Raw genomic sequence first — 19140 nt, forward strand, 5'->3', positions numbered from 1 at the left:
ACTTTGGATCGTTGAGTTGACGATGACTCTGATTCCCCCATGTGAAAAACAACTATAAGCTTACTTAAGATAATGTATTATAATAATATTTGAAAACGAAAAAAACAACGACCAGAACAACATTTTGTTTTGTCGCCGGTGTCTCCGCCTGAGACCCACACCGTAGAGACCAGAGCAGCAACGACTCTCCCACCGATCAGTCTAATCTTTGTTAATTCAGATCTGCAAATTTAAATCCAACTACCCGTGAAATCAATTACTCCAGGAAACTGGGTTCTCAAATATAGGAATTTAATCATACCGTTTGGTTTTCTAGAGGTGGTCAAGTTTCAAGAGGTACGCCAGAAAACTGGAGAGGGGATATTGTGCAGCCCAATTTTTTTTTTTTTGCTAGTATGTGAACGTTAATGAGGTCCGGAAGAAAAAAGGCCTCTTCTTCTCGACGAACTGTCATGTCGATCTCAGGCGAGTCGTTTAAATTTCCATTCAATCTTTACTGTTCTATTTTTCTATTATTTTTCTATTCTCTGTCTGTTTTGATCTTCTACGTTGAGAAGTTTGCTTTTTTCGCTATTGTTAATCGTCCATTGTGGAATTTGATTTTCTATGGTTGATTAGTTTTTGGTTTTGGAGAGTGCGCTAAGAAATTCTAGCCCTTGGTATTTCGATCGGTTAAGATGGTTATACTTGTTCGTTTTTCACTGGCCCTTCGAATAGACTGAAGGCTTTTGTTAGATTGAAGGGTGGCGTACAATAGAAGAGGGTTTCAATACCCCCGTTTCCAGGGTTCTTATCAATTTTTAGTGCCTCGCTTTTTGGCCCATTTAGATGGTTTGATGATAGTCTCTTTTTTCCGAGGGAGTTGCTGGGCACAGTATGCCAGATTGAGACCACGACATATTAGTTATGTAAGGATTTTTCTACAGTTGAAAGGAGAATAACTGTTCCGGCTTTTGATTCTGGGATGAGGGAGTGGCAAGTCTTTAACTGTGGAAGGGCCATTCATTTTCACCTGACCAACTTCTTCTCCAACTAGCCTTGATTGGTTTCTTATAACATCTTAAATTTTTATTGGATAACAGTGGGGATATTCATCTGATATACAGATAGCCGTTGAACTTTGTTGGATTTCATTTTCCCCCCCCCCCCCAATTAACTGCCTGCTGCATAAGAAGTTAGCATTTGGTGTTACCTTTCTGGATAGGAGCTCTGGAGTCCCTTTGTCATATTAACCTCCTTTATGCATGAATTCTTCACATAGAATCCTAAAACTTGTTATCCTGTTCTGTGTGTGTGAGAGATTGCATAGTCTATTTATTATTTTCAAGGTTCTTCTTCTTATTTTGGCTTGAATTACCTGTCTCTGCAAAACTTAGCTGATGACTTTACAATATCTGAAATGTAGCATTTTGGCATGTTAACACTGGTCTCCCCCCCCGGGGGGGGGGGGAGGTGGCAGGGGGTGCTGGTGATTCTTCTATAAGCAAATATGTTCTGATCGCTGTTTGGTATTAAGCCACTGCAGCATGTGCGAAGTGATTCCCCCTTGCTTTATTGACTTTACCATCTTTGTTTTGCAGGGTTCCGTGAAATGCACCAGCAGGAGCTAGAAAATATGACACTAGCTACACAACCCTTCAAAACCATAAAATGTTTTACACTAGCTATGATAAACTATATGAAGCAGACAATATTATATTTGTTGGCGAAAGGCGGGTGGCTTATGCTTTCCAGTATTGTCGTAGGGGCTCTTGGCATAGTGCTGATAGCTATGGATGGTCTTCATGAGGAGGTATTTGCACATATTCTATCAGTAGCTTGCGCAGTGACTAAATAGTTTCACTTGGCTCTTTAGAGACTCTACGGGTGAATGGGTGATGAACTATTGTTTAATTTAGTCTTGACATTAATGAAATTCATATATATATACATATATATCCCTTTTGCTACTTTATTTATTAGTTTTGTCTTATTTCTATTTGTTCCTCTTTTCATGTTATATAAATTGGTGCTTAAATGCTTGTTATTTTTGCAGCATTTTGAGGAGATTGTGGAATACTTTCGCTTTGGATTGTGGTGGTTGGCCCTTGGGGTTGCATCTTCAATTGGTCTTGGTATGAAAAATATCCTTAAACAAAACTCACTTCGGACAAGTATGCCTAATTTTGTAGTTCATGGTTAAAAATATACTTGATCCTTAGACAATTTTGGCATCTGCACTTGGCAAACGTGCTTAGAGTTCGTAGGCTTAACTGTAAGGATGTACTAGTCCTTTTGCTGTCATCTTGGTTCATAAGTTGTGTGGCCCATGAATTTAAATTATCGTCCTCTTATATTCCTCTTTGTTGCAGGATCTGGTTTGCATACTTTTGTCCTATATTTGGGTCCTCACATAGCTTTGTTCACAATAAAAGCAATGCAATGCGGTCGAGTTGATTTGAAAAGCGCTCGATATGATACAATACAATTAAAAAGGGGTCCTTCTTGGCTTGATAAAGAATGCTCTGAGTTTGGACCCCCATTATTCCATTCAGCACATGGTTCACAGGTCTCTGTTGGCAGCATTTTGTCTCAAGTTCAGGTGGAAGCTATCCTATGGGGTGTGGGAACAGCTATTGGGGAGCTTCCCCCTTATTTTATCTCAAGAGCAGGTATAGTGAGCTTATGTTCATCTCAAATTCTTCCCTTTGTTTTACCGAATGATTGTGAAGTTGACACAATAATAATTGCAAACATGCTTTGGATCAAACGTGCTTCCTGTGGAAACAATCTATTTACATCTAACTTGTGTGATATAATTATTTAAAGGTTAATTATAGCTTCTGGATTTTTATTTCTTCTCATGGTTATCTATTCAATATATTTATATAGTTAGGCTCGTCTTTATTTAAAAAAAAAAAATCAGTAGTTGTCATATCTTCTGGAGCCTTTGGGCTTTTATTTATTTTACGAGTTCCAGAAATAAATCAAACTAGAATTTTGGGCTTTTGCCCTCCCTTGCAAGTGGAAGGTCAAGTCCATGACTTGGATATATGAATGGCACAACTATTTTGGTTGAATTTATTGGGATTATGCTTATTAGGTAAAATGTGGTTAACTTGTAAATGGATCAAAATGCATTAGCTGTATTTGCAATTGGAGAGATGAAACAAGGATTAAGGACTATTCAGATAATCTAATTTTTTAGAACTATTCAATTCAGCATTGGTTATTATCACCCGCATGTCTCCTTAAGTTTGTTTGTGCAATACAGGCCGTAGGGTTCATCTCATCACCATGTATGTCCCTGTGTCATATGATTTGCTTTTGGAATTTTATTCTCTTGCATACTCCTTGCCCTGAAAAGTTTATTTAGCCATATGATGCGCTAAGATCAAATTTATATGACTAGATATGGGCCTTGGCATTGCAAGGAGTCTAAGTGAGCCGCTATTCATGACTTGTGTATAGCGTGGCTTTCTGTACATTATATATATTGATATTGAATTATCTAGAAATTTCTGACTGGCATTTGTTCTGTTTCGGTTACTGTGCTAATTTATTTATGTCAACCTGGGAATTTGATGTTTTGTTAATTAGTTTCTTTTAAAATTGATTCATGCATACTTAAAATAGTTGTCTTAGTGCAGCACGCTTGTCTGGTAGCAAATTGGATGCCATGGAAGAGTTAGATACTGAAGATGGAGGAGCCATTGCCACACATCTGACTCAAATCAAGCGTTGGTTTCTTACACGTACTCAACATTTGAACTTCTTCACCATCTTATTGCTTGCTTCGGTTAGTATGGACTTCATACTGAAGATAGATATAGGACTAGCTCTTCAATATACTGCTTAGTTCTTTATGTCTTCCTTTCTGTCTGAAGTGATTATTTATGTTTGATCACCATGAAAATGCCGTTGACTGAAATTATAATTCAGGTGCCAAATCCCCTATTTGACCTTGCTGGCATCATGTGTGGACAATTTGGGATTCCATTTTGGAAATTCTTTCTTGCAACCTTGATCGGAAAGGCACTTATTAAAACTCATATACAGGTTTGCATTGCTCATATTAAATATAGGCGAAGATATGAAGTAGGATATGATAGAATTATGAGAAAGGTCCAGTTTTACCCCTCCGCTTCTCTTCTATTTGACTCTATTCTTCTTTTGTGCAGACGTTATTCGTCATCTCAGTTTGCAATAATCAACTTCTTGACTGGATAGAGAATGAATTCGTCTGGGTTTTCAGCCACATACCTGGTTTTGCTTCTGTCTTGCCTACTGTGATCGCTAAACTCCACGCAGTTAAAGATAAGTACATGAAATCACGCCATGCAGTTTCCCCAAATAACCAGGTATCTACATGTACTGAAATGTCCTTCCTTTTTGTTTTCTAAGTGGTTTGAAAATGTCAAATTGCCCAATATTGAATGAAAGCTTCCTTCTTCGTTTCCTGAAATATTATCATTTGATCTCCAGGGGAAAAAGTGGGATTTGTCATTGGCTTCACTCTGGAACACTGTTGTGTGGCTGATGCTCATGAACTTCTTCGTCAAGATAGTGAATGCAACTGCGCAGAACTATCTCAAGGGGCAACAGGAGATGGAGATTGCTGCAATAACAAAGAAATCTTCGTCCACAGAATCAGACACGCAATAAAATTCCCTCTATCCTGCTTGAGTTGCTACTTTTTATAGTTTGGTTCCTTTTCCCAGTGGAAACACGGAAATGCTGAAGGGCCTATTAGGAGCATTTATGAGACTATACAAAGCATGGTGTGCAACAGAAGTTGCAACTTCGTTCTGTTAGTTTTAACTCCAGGGAGTATTATTTGGAAATTGGAACGACTTATAGATTCTAACACAGTATTATCGGCTGCTTGCTAGGGTACATGTATGGGACTCCCACCATTCTTTAGCAATTCAAGACAGTTATTTGTTCATTTACCTCTGAACTTATTATTCTGCCTTCCCCGCTACCAACCTTCCCCATTAAATGTATTGTGATCTTTTCTCTCACAAGACATAAACGGCCTGTGCCTGGATAGTGGGGTGATTGAGCTTTACAGCGATGATCCTGTAAGCTGTTTGGTGAATCGCGTGGAGTGCAGGAGGGAAGAAAGTTTCAAAGGTCCCTTCAAGTTCATGTAGACAAACCCACTAGGCAAATGATTGTCATATAATTCTAGTATGTCGAATCTGGAAATAACGATGACCAACTAGCACGCTATGACAAACGAAAGGAAGGTTAGAAAAAAAATTTCCAAGATTATGTACGGTTTTGGCTTTAGATAAAGCCAAGAGAAGAATACTGATTTGAGGATGGGAAATACCGAAATAACATCATAATGAAATCAGAGCAGCCGCACATGGGCTATAATATAGTATTACCCATTGGATTAATCAATTGATGTCCGTCATGATAACCATGGCAATCCAACGGACTGCTTAATAATTGAATTTAAATACTAACAATGCCTAATTATGCTTAATTAAATAATTAGAGGCAGCCTAATCAGCGAAAGCTATCCAAAGTTGGTTTGCTTCTGGTGCAGATCATGGTTACCAAAAACCAATAACGGAGAAAAAGGCTAGCATCAAGGGTGAATTGCCACAGCCCATACACTTGAAACGATTTTGAAATGCAGGACATTTGTTCAAATAAAAATAGGGGGTGATTTATTGCCTTCAGGCCATGATCTAATCATTAAAAACATTCGGGGTCCTCCATTAACTAATCCTAACCGCTACAAGAAAGATGCATTTGATTAATATACGTAATTGTAAAGGGAATATATAAGGAGGGGGACAGTGCTGGGTTCACTGTTCAGTTGCAGACTGATAACATGCTGCAGAAGCAGTATATAAAGTCTGGAATATTTTAATGCTCCAAGATCCAAAGCTCGTGAATAGCCCCCACAGCACCTTCGTATTTTAATGTTTTGTTATAGCGCCAAACGCGCATCTCATTGCTCTGGGCTTAAAATCTGAGCCCCTGCTTCTGCTATTATATAATATGCTTTTCACGGTGGGACTGGAGCCAGATCTTTGATTATAATATCCTCTGCGTGGGCCTAGAGGATTTCTAAATTGGGATGCACCAATCCTTGCATCGGAAATATAATAGGAAACCAATAAAGAAAAGGGGGGGGGGTGGAGAGATCAAGGAATGATTAGATAGTAGTATATTATCATGTTTTCATTTTAATATTCTGCTGTCGTTTTTTTTCAAAGAAAGAGGAATTTTTAAGAATTTTGAAATGATTGTGGGCGGTTGATGTTGGCGTTGCTTGTAGTGGTATTTTATTGGATGGTAACAAAATGAGGTGAGATGAAAATGAATTTACAGAGATGGTGAAGACGACGCTTAGAGGCATTAGGGAGATTGACAGGGAAAGCAGTGGAATTGAGCGGAAAGAAAGGACCCAGAAGTTGAAACACACTTCGTGGGGATATTCACATTTTGACAAATCCAATGTTGGATTTCATGAAGTGCCAATCAAAAGCTGCCACGCTCCTGGCTGCTCCTTCACTACCCTTTCATGTTCTTATACACACAGACACACACACGGTATTTTGATTAAGAAATGAGGGGTCTAAGGTAGGCCTATAGGAGCGGGGTGGGGCCTCTGTTACATGCGGACAAAAAGATTGAATTGAAAGCTCCAATGCCTAATGACCAAAGTGCCCCGGTGTGAGCGGTGAGTGAGACCCGCACAACACGGCAAGTGGTGGGCCCCATCCCCATCTCTCCTTCTTTACTTTGCTTTTGAATTTTGATATTATCTTCTTCTTCTTTTTCTTCTTGGAGTTTTATGCGGGGACAACGACGTTTGTTTGATAGGATTCATGGGAGGGGGTAGCGTGGAATTTTAGACACTAAAAAAAAAAAAAAAGAAAGAAACCCAACTAACACACACACACTCTTAGACACGCCCATTTTGTGAGGTTGTTGTCTGTCTTCCAAAATCCAAACTTTTTGATGGGCCCCATACTCCTCTTTTCTATGCTTTCTGGAAAACGACCCCCTCGCTGCCCTCTCCCTCTCTCTCTTATCCCTTTTGTGCTTCTCCTCCTTCCTTATAAATACTCACAAGAGTGCCACACAGAAACAGAGAGGGATCTTGTGTCAAACCCAACGATGATGGGCGCACTCATCTCTTACTTCATTACCTGCCTCATTGCTGGTTCTTACCCTGTTTCTTTCTCACACAATGTTGATAGATTTCTTTTGAGGCTGCTGGCTTCCCCCTCTTCTGCTTCGTTCTCAATCCATAGTATTGCAGTTACAGGTCCTGGGCTCCAACCTTGGCTTCCTGGGACGCAGAAGTTAGCCATCTCCATAATTCTCTCCCTACTCGCTTATCCGCATTATCCATTTCAGAAATTCAACCACTATCCCCACCAATCATGTGCATTTTCCATTGCATTGCAGGCGGGTGGGTTTCTGCAAATTCCACCATTTTACCTTCCACTCATTAATTTTCAATTGACTGCTTGTTGACGCTGCCGCACAAAGTCGTAGTCCGGTCATTCACAACTTCTTTTGCCTGTTGAAAATACTGCACAGAAAAGAAATGGAGGAAAGGAGTTAGGAAGCTGAATTCAAGGACTCATCAACTGGAGCTCATTTTCAGTTCATTAATTGATGCATCATTTGCGCAGATACTGCCATCCTCTCTTCAGCGGCAATCAATGGTCGGTTTAAATCAAGGAGGGGAGCAGGGCAGGACCCCATTATTGTACCGTCTTGGCCCTACTTCCTCCACTGTAGGCGCACAAGATGGACAGGGACCAGTCAAGAATTAACTTCTCGAAGAAAGAAAGAAAGAAAGGTAGTTGTTATTGTTGAAGTCAAGATGAGTGATAATAAACAGCATCTCACATGATGTTATGGGGTGAGAGACTTGTTAGTACCAACCCAATTCAGGGGGCACTATAAATTATGGATGAGCGGCACATTTGTTGCAATGCTGTGTGTGGCCATAATAATTATCCCAATTCAATAAAGGAGGAACCCACAATCCCCATCCCCTTTGGTTCTCAATTCCCCACTCAGTTCGTGTTGGTTTGCCCAAAAGCAAATTTCTGACACAGTCAACATCGCAAGTCCAAATCCCAACCCAAACGGTTAATCAGCTGCTCACAGCTATGAGAAGGGTCTTGCCTTGGGGATGATATGCTTTCTGGCACCATGCCACATCATACGGGATTTAATCTTGCCTTGATTTATTTATGTGAGGTATTATATTATATTTTGAAAGGCTGTCGCTGTTGTTGGGATGGCAAACGTCATACTTATTTTCATTTCACTGCTCTTGTTTGAGCCATTCATTGCGTGACCTTTAATTTGTATTGGATTCACCTAAAATCGAATTCTTTTTATTAAAAAAAAAAAAGGATTGACTTGAGAACATGTAGGAATTGACGGTGCAGAGGAAAGGCAATGGTGGGGCCAACAAGGTGGGATAAGTCAAAAGTTGATGAGCGCCATTTGGTTATCCTAAGAGAATTTTATTATTAAGAAGACTAAGATACGAAAAAAAATGTATGACAATATTGTTTAAAAACCAAGCCGTGGACTTGGGCAATGGGTGACGGGCACGAAGGACTAATGCTGAATGGGGCCTTCCTGTGAAAGAGCACAAAGAAGAAGGACACGCAAACATTGTCTTTTTCAGTTGGCCTCCGTATTGCTAACGGACACACAAAGAAACACAAATAAAGCGAATCCTTTCTTTTCTCCAATTGCCATTCTAACATTCACTCTTTCCCACAGGCCCCAATGCCCCACACCTCATTTCTCAAGGCTTATTCACATCTCCCTCTCATGGTAAATTATATAAGCTATCTGTAATTTTTTTTTGAAAAAAAATAGAAGATCATTAAATATTACGTTTGAAAAAACCATATAACGAAATAATCATATAACTTGGACCGTTTAATATGATATTTCAGGTGGATAGTATTGCCAAATTGTCCAACTGGGAAGGATGCATCATCCAACTTGGGAGGATATAATAGGATAGGACGATTTTCAACACAACAATAATCATAGAAAAGATAAAGAGATGATATTTAATGAAACAGATAGGAGCCATGTGGTTGTGAAGGATACTCCCAATAAAAGGATCCACACGTTTCCTCAAACCAATTTCGTCTATAGCATCTCTGCAAGGGGGCCCACAATAATTTTAGAACAGATGCAGCCACCACCTCTGCTGAATAGAATAAATGTTTAACCTCGCTCCTTTTGTCATTATTCTTCACTCATTGCCATCCAGATCATGACATGGCCTCAGCCAAAATCAGCAAATTTTTATTCAGGCATCCTAGTTCTGTCACTATTCTCATAACAGGGATTGCAATTAGTATTTCATTGAATTTTTGCCATCATTTCCCAACGGAAATTGATTCGTTTTGTTACACCCCAAGCCTCCCAGAATTCTGGCACATTTGTAAAATTATCCCGCTATTAATTACAGCCTAACTTTATGTCGTGAGAAACTTGTATGGTTGTTACAACCCAGTTTGCAATCATCTTGCTCATCGATTCTCATGGAACACTCTTATCTCCAATATCTAAACATTACCAACGCTTCTGTAAAACTTAACGGATTACAAGGACTTGATCTCATACGCTGGATCTTAAACATCAATTACCATTTTAGGCTTCTTTAGGTTGAGGTGGGGAAAAAAAAATACTATTAATACACGGCGATTAGCATTCGATCTGGGCTATTGCTGACCCAGGTGAAAAGAAATTGCATTGCACAGGAATCACAACAGCTCAAAAGAGGGACTAGCAAGTAGCAAATTTTGTGGCTACCTCTATTATATTCTGCTACAATGATACATATCTCATGCTCTTCCATATAGATATGTCAAAAGATGTTTCCTGCTCCTCTTTCTAGTCTAGAAAGCAACAACAATAACAACATCAAGATGAAAGGAGAACAACCGGGAGGAGAAAGAAAATGTAGGAAGGCTTCCATTACAAACCCAACGGAAAGGTGGCTCTTGCCCTCCTTTCCTCCACCTTGTTTCAACTTTCATCCTTTCATACTAATCCTGCCAACAAGTACTGGTCCAAAAGCAGTTTCTCCCCACATCAACCCCACTTCTCCAAAGAACAAAAAGAATTTTGATTAGACTTCAAGATCAACCTTGTCAGATTATAAACACAAGTGTACAGAGATTGCTACACACACTTCACTTCACGCACATTCCATATAGTTCGTCAGACTTTCCGTCCAAAATAATGAAAAAGTCTCTTCCCATTTGATTCATATCTCGAGGCCGTGGTATGCTCATATTTGCACCTTCCATCTCCTTCGAACGCGCACATTGCAAAATGGCATGACCACATGAGAAAGACACCGTCTTCCACTCCAAAAAAATTAATCCAAGTTATAACCACTTTTACTCAGATTGCATTTCCGCTTTGTTTCCCATATGCACAGTGAAGTAAACCACCAACGACATCATTTTACTCACCTGCAGGTTGTTTCTGCTCCGCTGGCTTCACTTGAACTGCAGCAGACACAGCATAAGGGAAGCCCGCAACAAACTGATGGTGGCTTCCAGATTGTTGCGCTGCAGCAAAGTGTGCAGGATGCATGAAACCTTGCGTTGATAAACCAGCACCTTTCAAATTGCTTGCTGCAACAGCGATCTTAGAAGAATCAGTAGAGCTGGTATTAACAATCGTAACTGGAGTACAGAAGGACAGCATGCCATTAGAGGAAGTGCCTGACGAGCTTTGCGGCTGCATATGAGAATCAGGGGCACGTCTTTGAAGGTAGTACCCACTTGTAGCCGAAGTTGTAGAGGGGGAACTACCTGATTGTGTTGCTTGGGGATTCATATAAGCACTTGAGAAGTATAGCTGCGCCTGCTGTAATGTTTGCTTAGATAGCTGCGGCTGCTGTTGTGGCAATTGGGGTTTCGCCCCAGTGCCAGAAGATGGAATCAGCTGCGAGCCACTAAGGATTGACGGTGCATTCCTCCCACCAACAGGTGAAGACTTCTGACTCGGCATTGCTTGTGAACTCTTAGGTTGCTGAGTTGATAAAGAAGCCTGGCCAACCTTACTGCCAGTTGACGTAGACATTGTACGTGGGCTACCCCCGCTTTTGGAAATTGAGGACGTTGTTGGTGAGCCACCCATAATTGGAGATGGAGAATGGGTGGAGCCTGGAGGTTGCCCTTGGGTTGCAGTAGAGGATTTAAGATTGGTCGCAAAAGATATTTGTGTGTGACCTTGCTGAGAACGAGCCTGCTGCTGAGGAACAGTTTTAGCTGATGAAGGTGTCGACATTGACGGAGGAGGCTGAGAAGTAATTGGCCTCACAGAATTCTTCCATTGAGGTGACTGAGCTGCAGCACTGCTGCTTTGTGCAAGGTTTTGAGGATATGCAGATACAGCACTGGTAAAGTTGTTGGCCACCGAAGAAGCAGAAGGAAGGTGATCTGAGTAGACATTTCCATTACTTGAGGATGGTGTCTTGCTTCGCGGAGCAGCTGTTGCTAATTGATGCTTTTGAATCTGAATTGTTTGCTGCTGTTGCTGGTTTCGCTGCATCTGCTGCTGAGAACTGACAGTGCTGTTATTGAATGTAGCAGGCATGCCAGAAGCCAAAGCCCGGGATGTACCAGAACCAAGGTTGAGAGTTCGGGCTGAGCTATCAATGACGGTGTTCCCTGTAATTGCAGATATTGAGGGATCTGACACCTCTGACCTAGAGAAAACAATGGACTGTCCTCCGGTTGCAGGAGCTTTTCCTGCCATTGCTTTCCTGTCTTCATCTGGGTTACAAGAATCACCTCCAGTTTTCCCCGCTTCCGAGACACGATAGTTTTTCTTCTGCTGAGCAGCTTGAGCTGCCATTATTTGAAAGTTTTGGCCCTGCATAATTTGATGGTTCTGGGCAATAGATGAGAGGTCAAGGCCAGTGGCAGTACTAGCGCCATTAATGGACGCAAATGATATGGCAAATGCCTGAGAAGCTTCCACTCCAGCTTTTGTACCAGTATGCTGCTGTTGCTTCTTTTCATTGTGACTGCCATTAGCACTGGTAGCAGCACCTGCACTACCAATTGACGCAGGTGTCATCACAGCAAAATTTGGGGGGTGCATTGGCATTGCAAAGTTGTGGCCATACATATTCATAGGAGCACGAGAGAGCCTACTATCTGCAGTAGATGGGCTATCTTCACCACCCATCTCAGGATGAGAAGCATGATGATTGGGCAGATGCTGCCTCTGTTGCTGGTGCTGCTGTGACTGTGCTGGCTGGGTTTTGGATGAGGCAGGAAAACCTTGCAAGCTTCCAGCACCACTCGTGCCAGCAGCATTAGGCTTTTGTTGCTGATTCTGCAAATGCTTTTGTGAATGTGATGAACCACTAGACATATTTGTGCTCTGAAGACCATGTTGATTCTGTTGAGATTGAGCAGGAAGTTGCTGCTGCTGAAGCTGTGAAGGGTGGAGCAATTGAGGAGGATAGAAAGAACCATTGAAGAATGGCAGAGCTTGGGCATGGGTTCCTCGGTATGCAGGTGGGCCGCCAACATGTGCTGGAATGGGGAACGGGTATGGATTATTCTGCAAAATTGCCAGGTATTGAGTTTCGTTGCCAGGCATATTAGGGTAGCTGAAGTTCATTGTTGGTGCAGATGCAGGCCCCGTAGCAGAAGCACTTGTCGAGACTGCACCAGATGTACTAGATGATGATATCCCAGTGCCTGTAGAAGGCAGAGACTTCACAGATCCAGGTCGAACGGACGCAGCAGCAGCTGCCTGCTGTTGGTTCAGTGGGAAGATGAAAGCAGGACCATGCTGGAATTCACGGAAAAGCAATCATTAGCGCAATTAAAATTCATGATTAAAAAATGAGCAGGGGGAGAAATAATAGCTAATGATCAATTAAAATTAGAAAATGCCACCGGAGAAGAAAACAAATCGTACCAATATATTACTAGGTGCTCCTGGGGGCAGAGCTTGCTGAAGCAATATTTGCTTTCTCTGTGCATTCTCAATGTTGGCAGCCTGGGAGCCTTTTTCCTTCCCAAGATGACCTGGAAATATGGCAAGACTATGCCCTTTGTCTTGAGCAGAGTTTGCAGTCCTGCTGACAATATTACCTTGTGATTCGGTAGAAGGTACCATACCCAGATTGCAGGCCTTAGCACCGTATAATGATGCAGAACCTGCTGCCGCAGGCCAGAACGGACTCATCCTTACAACCTGTTGGTGATATGATATAGCGCGAGCAATGTAGCAATGGGTAAAACATCTTTTGGGCCGAGGCTGATTGAAAAGTAGATGAGGTGGCTGAAAATGTCAAATATTATATATGGAGACTTTAGTGAGCATTTTTTGACGATTTAAAAAAATTCAAAAAAGAAAAAGAAAAGGAAAAGGAAAAGACCAAAGAAAAAGAACCCTATTCACAAAATATAAAAAGAAAGCGCACGTACTGGTATTGCTGGAGAAGATACGGCGGTGCCGTCCATGGATACAACTCCTTGTAGAGGCGTCATGTATCTGCTAATGAGAAGATAGTCATATCCCAAGTGAAAAAGAAAGAGAGCGAAAGAACCCTCACACCGCTAACAGGCGTTAATAACAGAAACTGATGAGCATTAACCCAACCGTACCCCATAGGAGGAAGCCCGCCGGACCAGCCGGGAACAGAGATCGGCAGAGGCACAGAGCTGCATTGAACTGTAAGAAAACAGGAAAACCTCCCTTAAACGACTCAGATGGGCAAATACAGGAGGGCGAGATAGAGTAAATAATTCAGATTGAACATACCGGCTTTCTCTGAGTTCGATTGTTGCGGCTGCCTCTGGGCGTTCTGTTGATGCCTCTTCCCAACCATGTTGCCACCGCCATTATCTTTATTAGTGCCCTCTAAATTCACCCGTAGATCGCTACTCATTTCTTTTTGAATGTTGTCTGGTTTTAGGGTATTGGCATCGTCCACCGCTGCTCTCTTCTTATCAGCTCCGACAGCCACCGCCTCATCCTTGTTCATCTTCTGTGACTTCTCATCTTCTTTTACCATTGGCTTCGTCTCCTGCTGGCACCAACAGCCAATAAATTCATTTCGCCTTCGGCAACAAAAGATTGTGTAAGTATAAAGAAAGATACAAAATCAACCCGCTTACCATTCCAGATTCTGCCGCCAAATGCTGCGGACCCCCAGCTGCAAAATTAATTTCCACCTCTCTTTCTGGAGAATGTCTTGATGGAGGAGGTGGCGCCTGCAAAATCAATTGAAAGAGAAAAAGTAAATAGAAAGCATAAACAGCAGTGAGAATTTAGAAAATTGCAGCAAGGAAAATAAAACACACCATCAGATCTATCTGGATCTTCTCTTCCCGCTGGCTCACACACTCGGAAATGATTTGGGTCCTGAAAAACCAAGAAAATCAAAAAGAAAAACCAAGTTTCACATTTCCGAGCAAACCCACCAGAAGCTCAGCAGAGGTGCGAGAGACAAGTTAATCATGCTTACGATTTAGACGCTTTCACATCCTCAGAGTCGTCATCTAATTTCGGCACAACGGATTCCTTCTTCGGAGACTGAGGCTCCTTCCTCATTCCCACATCTGGCCTTTCTGAGTCTTCCGTCGCAGTCTTAGAATCCGAAGACATGTTCCTTTCCAACTTAATCGACTCCGGCTGAGCCTCAGGTTGCGGCGGAACGACTTGGGAACTGGGTAAACTGCATGACAAACCGCCATTTTCGGATGCAGATCCAGCGGTTTTATCAAAATTTGGCGAACAAGTTTCGACTTTAGAAGCCTGATCACTTTCGGCCTTTGAGGTTGATGCAATGGAGCCATTCCGAACGGCAAAATTCGTTGGATTTTCACCCTCATCCTTCGGGGGACGAGGTCTTTTCCTCTTGGGTGCTGCTGCAGAGTACAATGAAAAGTCCAAATAAGTTTGACAACGATGTTCTTCCTTCACCCCCATTTTTTGCCGACCGTATGAAGGCAAAAATGTAGGAAAATATCAGAACAATTGAGCTTTGAAAGCTCAGAGAACCCAACCAACAGCAGATAAGGGAGTTGTAGTAGTATTCGAACCTTGGGGCGGAACTGCTGATGACACAGGCGGTGCAGATTGTGAATTCGAGATCGGTGAAGATACCCTGGACTTGCCATCACCGGAAGATTTGCCAGGGTCCCTGGAGTCAAACTTCAATAAATCATTCGCCAACGGTTCTTGCTTAGAAATCCCTTGAGGCTGTCTCATCATACCGTACAAGACTTCGGCGATCTCTATCTCGATCTCATCCTGAGCTGAAGAAGATTTGGATGACGATTTTGGGGGTCGAGGCTTGGGTCCACTGGGCTTCTACAGCAGAATAAGAACTCGTTAGTATGCAATCGCAAGCCAACAAGAGAAAGCGATAAACAGCAAGAACTCACTATCTTCTTGCGAACCGAAGCGTTAGACGAAGACGGCGACGCCGGAGATGGAGAAGGTCCCATCCCCGTCGCTGTTACGCTTGTTCTCACAGGAGAAGTTGACGCTTGCCTGTGGAATTGCTCCCCCACTATTCCACCATTTGAAGCCCAACATTCATGCAATCTCTTCGTAGACGCTGAGAAGAGAAACAAACGGAGAAGGAAGTGTTAAAGTCTCATGTTTTGATCATCAATTGGAATACAGTCAATTCGATTACTCCTCGTCCGAAGCACTCTACCTGACCGTGCCTTCCTAGGAACCAAGACCCCAATCATCTCATCGGCGGCCTTCCAAGTCGACGCTGCTCTAAAATCTTTCGCCGCGGGAAAGCTCTTCCGATGGTTCGATAAGGAGGACGATAACGATGATGGGTTGAGCGGAAGCATTCTTACTGAACCACCGCCAACATCATCATCCTCGTCTTCTTCATCATCGTTGACACTCTCCTCCGAGCTATCTTCTCCACCATCTTCTCTATTGTTGCCGTGCATCAACCTATCCCCTCTCCTCCTCTTGGTGCGACTCGATCGATCCCTCTCGCGCTCTCTGTCTCTATCTCTGTCCCTCTCGCGATCTCGATCCTTTTTCGCAGTCCCTCGATCTCTGAGCCTGGTTGGGTCCTGGAGCTCCACAAGTCCATCTTCCTCTGCAAGTCATAAAAAAGAAAAAAGGAAGGCCATCAGAAATCACGGAACAAGAAAGGGTGTTTTGTGTGAAATTAAGACGAAGAATATAAATATGAGAGTTACAGATCTGATGGGATTACCAGGGGAGTCTCTGAAAGTGTGAGTCCTGTGTCTCCTTCTGGACAAACCATTGGCAGCCATAGTGTTTCTCCTAGCTTCTCTGCTTCTGTCCATTCGACGCTTTGAGTCTGTGACACCACCGAATCATCCACAACCACAAGATTCACCTCATCTTTCATGAGGAAGAATAATCAGCGGTTAATAAGACTGAGGGCCACCAAAATTGGAGAGTGAATTTGATGATTGTGTAAAGGGAAGAAGAGTCGTGTGGGAGGAGAGGAGGCTGCTGCTGCTGCTGCTTCTTCTCCTTCTTATCTTGAGCATGTGTTGTGTCTTGTGAGTCGCTGCTGCTCCAGCGCTGGCTCTCTCCCCTTTCTTTTTGCTACTTCCTCTCTTTCTTCTCTTTTTAATATGCTCCAATCTGCTCGTCGTCGTCGTCGTCGTCTTCTCTCTCCGGGAAAACCACCTCCCGAGCCTGGTGGGCGGTCAAGATTCACCGATTGTTTACGTGTTCTCATCGGCACCGTTTGTCTCGTTCCCGAGGCAAACTCTGTAACCGGAAAAAATAGAATATTTTGGAGCCACGTCAGAGTGGGCCCAGTGGGGAAATGGTTGACCCACCCCGGGGGATCCTTTTTCCCACCTTGGGAGCCCTCCGCCTCGTCGTTTTGGGGGGTTACTTTCATTCTCTCCCTCTGCCACGTGTCTTCCTGCTACGTCAGCTCTTCTCGCCTACGTGGCTTCCTCCGTGACCGTGCGCTCAAAGAAACCCTAGCCGTCACAGCAGCCTAACCCCCCTCGCTTTTCATCTTTCCATTCCCATGCATATCATTTCGGTAAAAGATCCTGATTTGCTTAGATCGTATTAGTTAGATTATTTTACAAATTTACTGTAACCATTTCGTGTGATCTGAACGAAATGCAGGAATGAATAAAATCCTTTTTTTTTTGCCAGGGAATAAATAAAATCACACTTGCTCTACTTGACTAATTATAAAAAAGAATATAACTAATTTATTGGTCAAAGCAAATAATACAATTTGGTCTGTAAATACACTCAATTAAAATTATAAATAATTAAAAAAGGAATAGTAGGATTTGTCCTCGTATGGAAAGTAATATACTAATATTGTTACCGGCATTTATGCTTTTCTGTACGCCTCAATCGGCACTTCCCATCTGGCCAAAAATAAATAAAATAAAAGTGGCGCTAAAAAAAAAGTCTAACTCAGTTATAATTTTAAATTGAATTGTGACCAGATGGTATTAAATATTTTTAAAAGTATTCGAATAAAAAATATGCAAGAGATCGATCACTCAAGATTTTAACAATAATTACATTATGGAGTTTGCTTAAAAAAAATAAAAAAGGAAAGGTGTGAGCCTCGAATTAAATTAAATAGACACATTATTTGTTCTCTGCCGCCAATTTAATAATGGGAGACGGGTTTAGGGATAAGAATGGGCGTATAGTCGTGAAACCTTAGAATTATAATAAACATAAATGTGTGGTTCTTCGGCCTAAGACGCGAAGGTTTGAGCGCATTAAAATAATGGGAATCAGATAATGCTCAAAACACAAAGAACCAAACAAACAATTTTATAACAAGTGCCACTAGACCACTACCATGTTTGGCGATATGATATCTAATCAATCAACACTTATTTTATTGCTTAACTCAGCATTCATCAGTCCATTTTCTTCCTTATTTTATTAGCCCCCTGTTTTTATATTCACAATAATGGCCAGCATCCTCCCATTTTTTTAAATTATTCTTATATAATACTCCGCTTTCCATCTTATTATATTTATAACCCTACGAAACCTATTTCTAGAGGCCCAACCGAGCACTTTGTTTAAGGGACGCCTCCGAATACCATCATTAAATAAAACTTAAGGATCAAGAATAACTACGCGGCTGGTAAACAAATTTAAATGTATTCCTCAGTGTTTTGAAAGAGGCAACGCAGCTACCATAATGTTGTGGTTTCGACTAGGCAATTATTTATTCGATCAGTTTTTTTTTTCCTGATCTGTTTGAAGTTAGAATAATGGGGTTGGTTTTTTGCACTTTACGATCATAACTGTGTGATTTTTAACATATAATAATTGAGGACAATATCTAAAAGTAGAGGAGCAAGAGGAAAAAAAAAAAAAAAGCCTGGACGCAATGCATCCGCACGATAAAAAGAACGACAGCATTGATCACTTTTTAGCAATCCGGTTTTTTAAAAGTTAGAATTATACCTAGGGGTGTTTAGCATTCTTAAAACCGCGGTTTCAGAAACACTTTTTTACAAAACGAGGTAACTTCCTCCACATATTTACTTCGTAATCCGTAAAAGCACTTTTGAAACCATGGTTTGGTCTCTATCCAAACACTCCCTTAGATATGAAAGCATATAATGTACTCCCTTCATTCCTTATTATAAGAGACATTTGATGCTCATAGCATGTTCCTATATATAAGAGACACTTAAAAGTTGTCTCTACTTTTTTGTGTTTGTTTCCTATTTTACCCATATTTATTTTATTTCCAATTCACACACTCTCTCCTTCTCACTTCTCTTTTTTTTAATAATTTAATTGTTCTCTCTCATGCTCTCTCTCCTTATTAATGAGGGAATTTTTGGGAAAAAAAATTATACTTTTTACACATTGATTGTTCTTAACTAATTTTAACTACTTTTTTTATCAACGTAATTTGGTTATCTGTCTCTTATAATAAGGAACGGAGGGAGTATAACTGAATTTGATATTTCTCTGTTTGGTTTTTTGAAAAAAGCGGTGACAGTGCAACGGATGCAATTTTTCTTTTTCCATTTAGTTTCTTAAGTGCGCGAATTTATTGATTGGTAATGTGACTGAGTTTTATTTAAACCCAATCAACTGATAGACCTAATGTCTCAATACTTGAATGTT

General features: G+C 41.4%; 2 protein-coding genes across 7 annotated transcripts; one reads left to right on the top strand and one right to left on the bottom strand.

Annotated features, from left to right (window-relative positions):
* Positions 1 to 104: 104 nt before the first annotated feature.
* LOC114731035 (vacuole membrane protein KMS1) lies at positions 105 to 4933 on the top strand. The gene is made up of 8 exons (XM_028918160.1): positions 105 to 465; positions 1581 to 1792; positions 2036 to 2114; positions 2352 to 2651; positions 3630 to 3778; positions 3922 to 4038; positions 4161 to 4340; positions 4465 to 4933. Exons 1-8 carry the CDS (start codon positions 408 to 410, stop codon positions 4642 to 4644), a joined length of 1275 nt encoding a protein of 424 aa, XP_028773993.1. The 5' UTR covers positions 105 to 407; the 3' UTR covers positions 4645 to 4933.
* A 4739-nt stretch (positions 4934 to 9672) lies between these two features.
* LOC114730978 (protein TIME FOR COFFEE) lies at positions 9673 to 16595 on the bottom strand. Of its 6 annotated transcripts, none has more exons than XM_028918098.1 (12): positions 16238 to 16595; positions 15710 to 16117; positions 15432 to 15607; positions 15051 to 15354; positions 14510 to 14909; positions 14346 to 14406; positions 14160 to 14255; positions 13804 to 14068; positions 13647 to 13713; positions 13467 to 13533; positions 12955 to 13320; positions 9673 to 12825 (listed from the first exon to the last, which is right to left on the bottom strand). In XM_028918098.1, the coding sequence occupies exons 1-12, from the start codon at positions 16329 to 16331 to the stop codon at positions 10474 to 10476; spliced, it is 4656 nt and encodes a 1551-aa protein (XP_028773931.1). In that variant the 5' UTR covers positions 16332 to 16595; the 3' UTR covers positions 9673 to 10473. The 6 variants fall into 6 exon arrangements, with proteins under 6 accessions (XP_028773931.1, XP_028773925.1, XP_028773927.1 ...); XM_028918092.1 differs by having other exon boundaries at positions 13804 to 14071; positions 15051 to 15357; XM_028918094.1 differs by having other exon boundaries at positions 10474 to 12825; positions 13804 to 14071.
* Between the last annotated feature and the right edge of the window lie 2545 nt (positions 16596 to 19140).

This window comes from Neltuma alba, unplaced genomic scaffold, assembly GCF_004799145.2.
Source record: "Neltuma alba isolate B1F8T4 unplaced genomic scaffold, ASM479914v2 tig00012795_pilon, whole genome shotgun sequence".
Lineage (NCBI taxonomy): Eukaryota > Viridiplantae > Streptophyta > Magnoliopsida > Fabales > Fabaceae > Neltuma > Neltuma alba.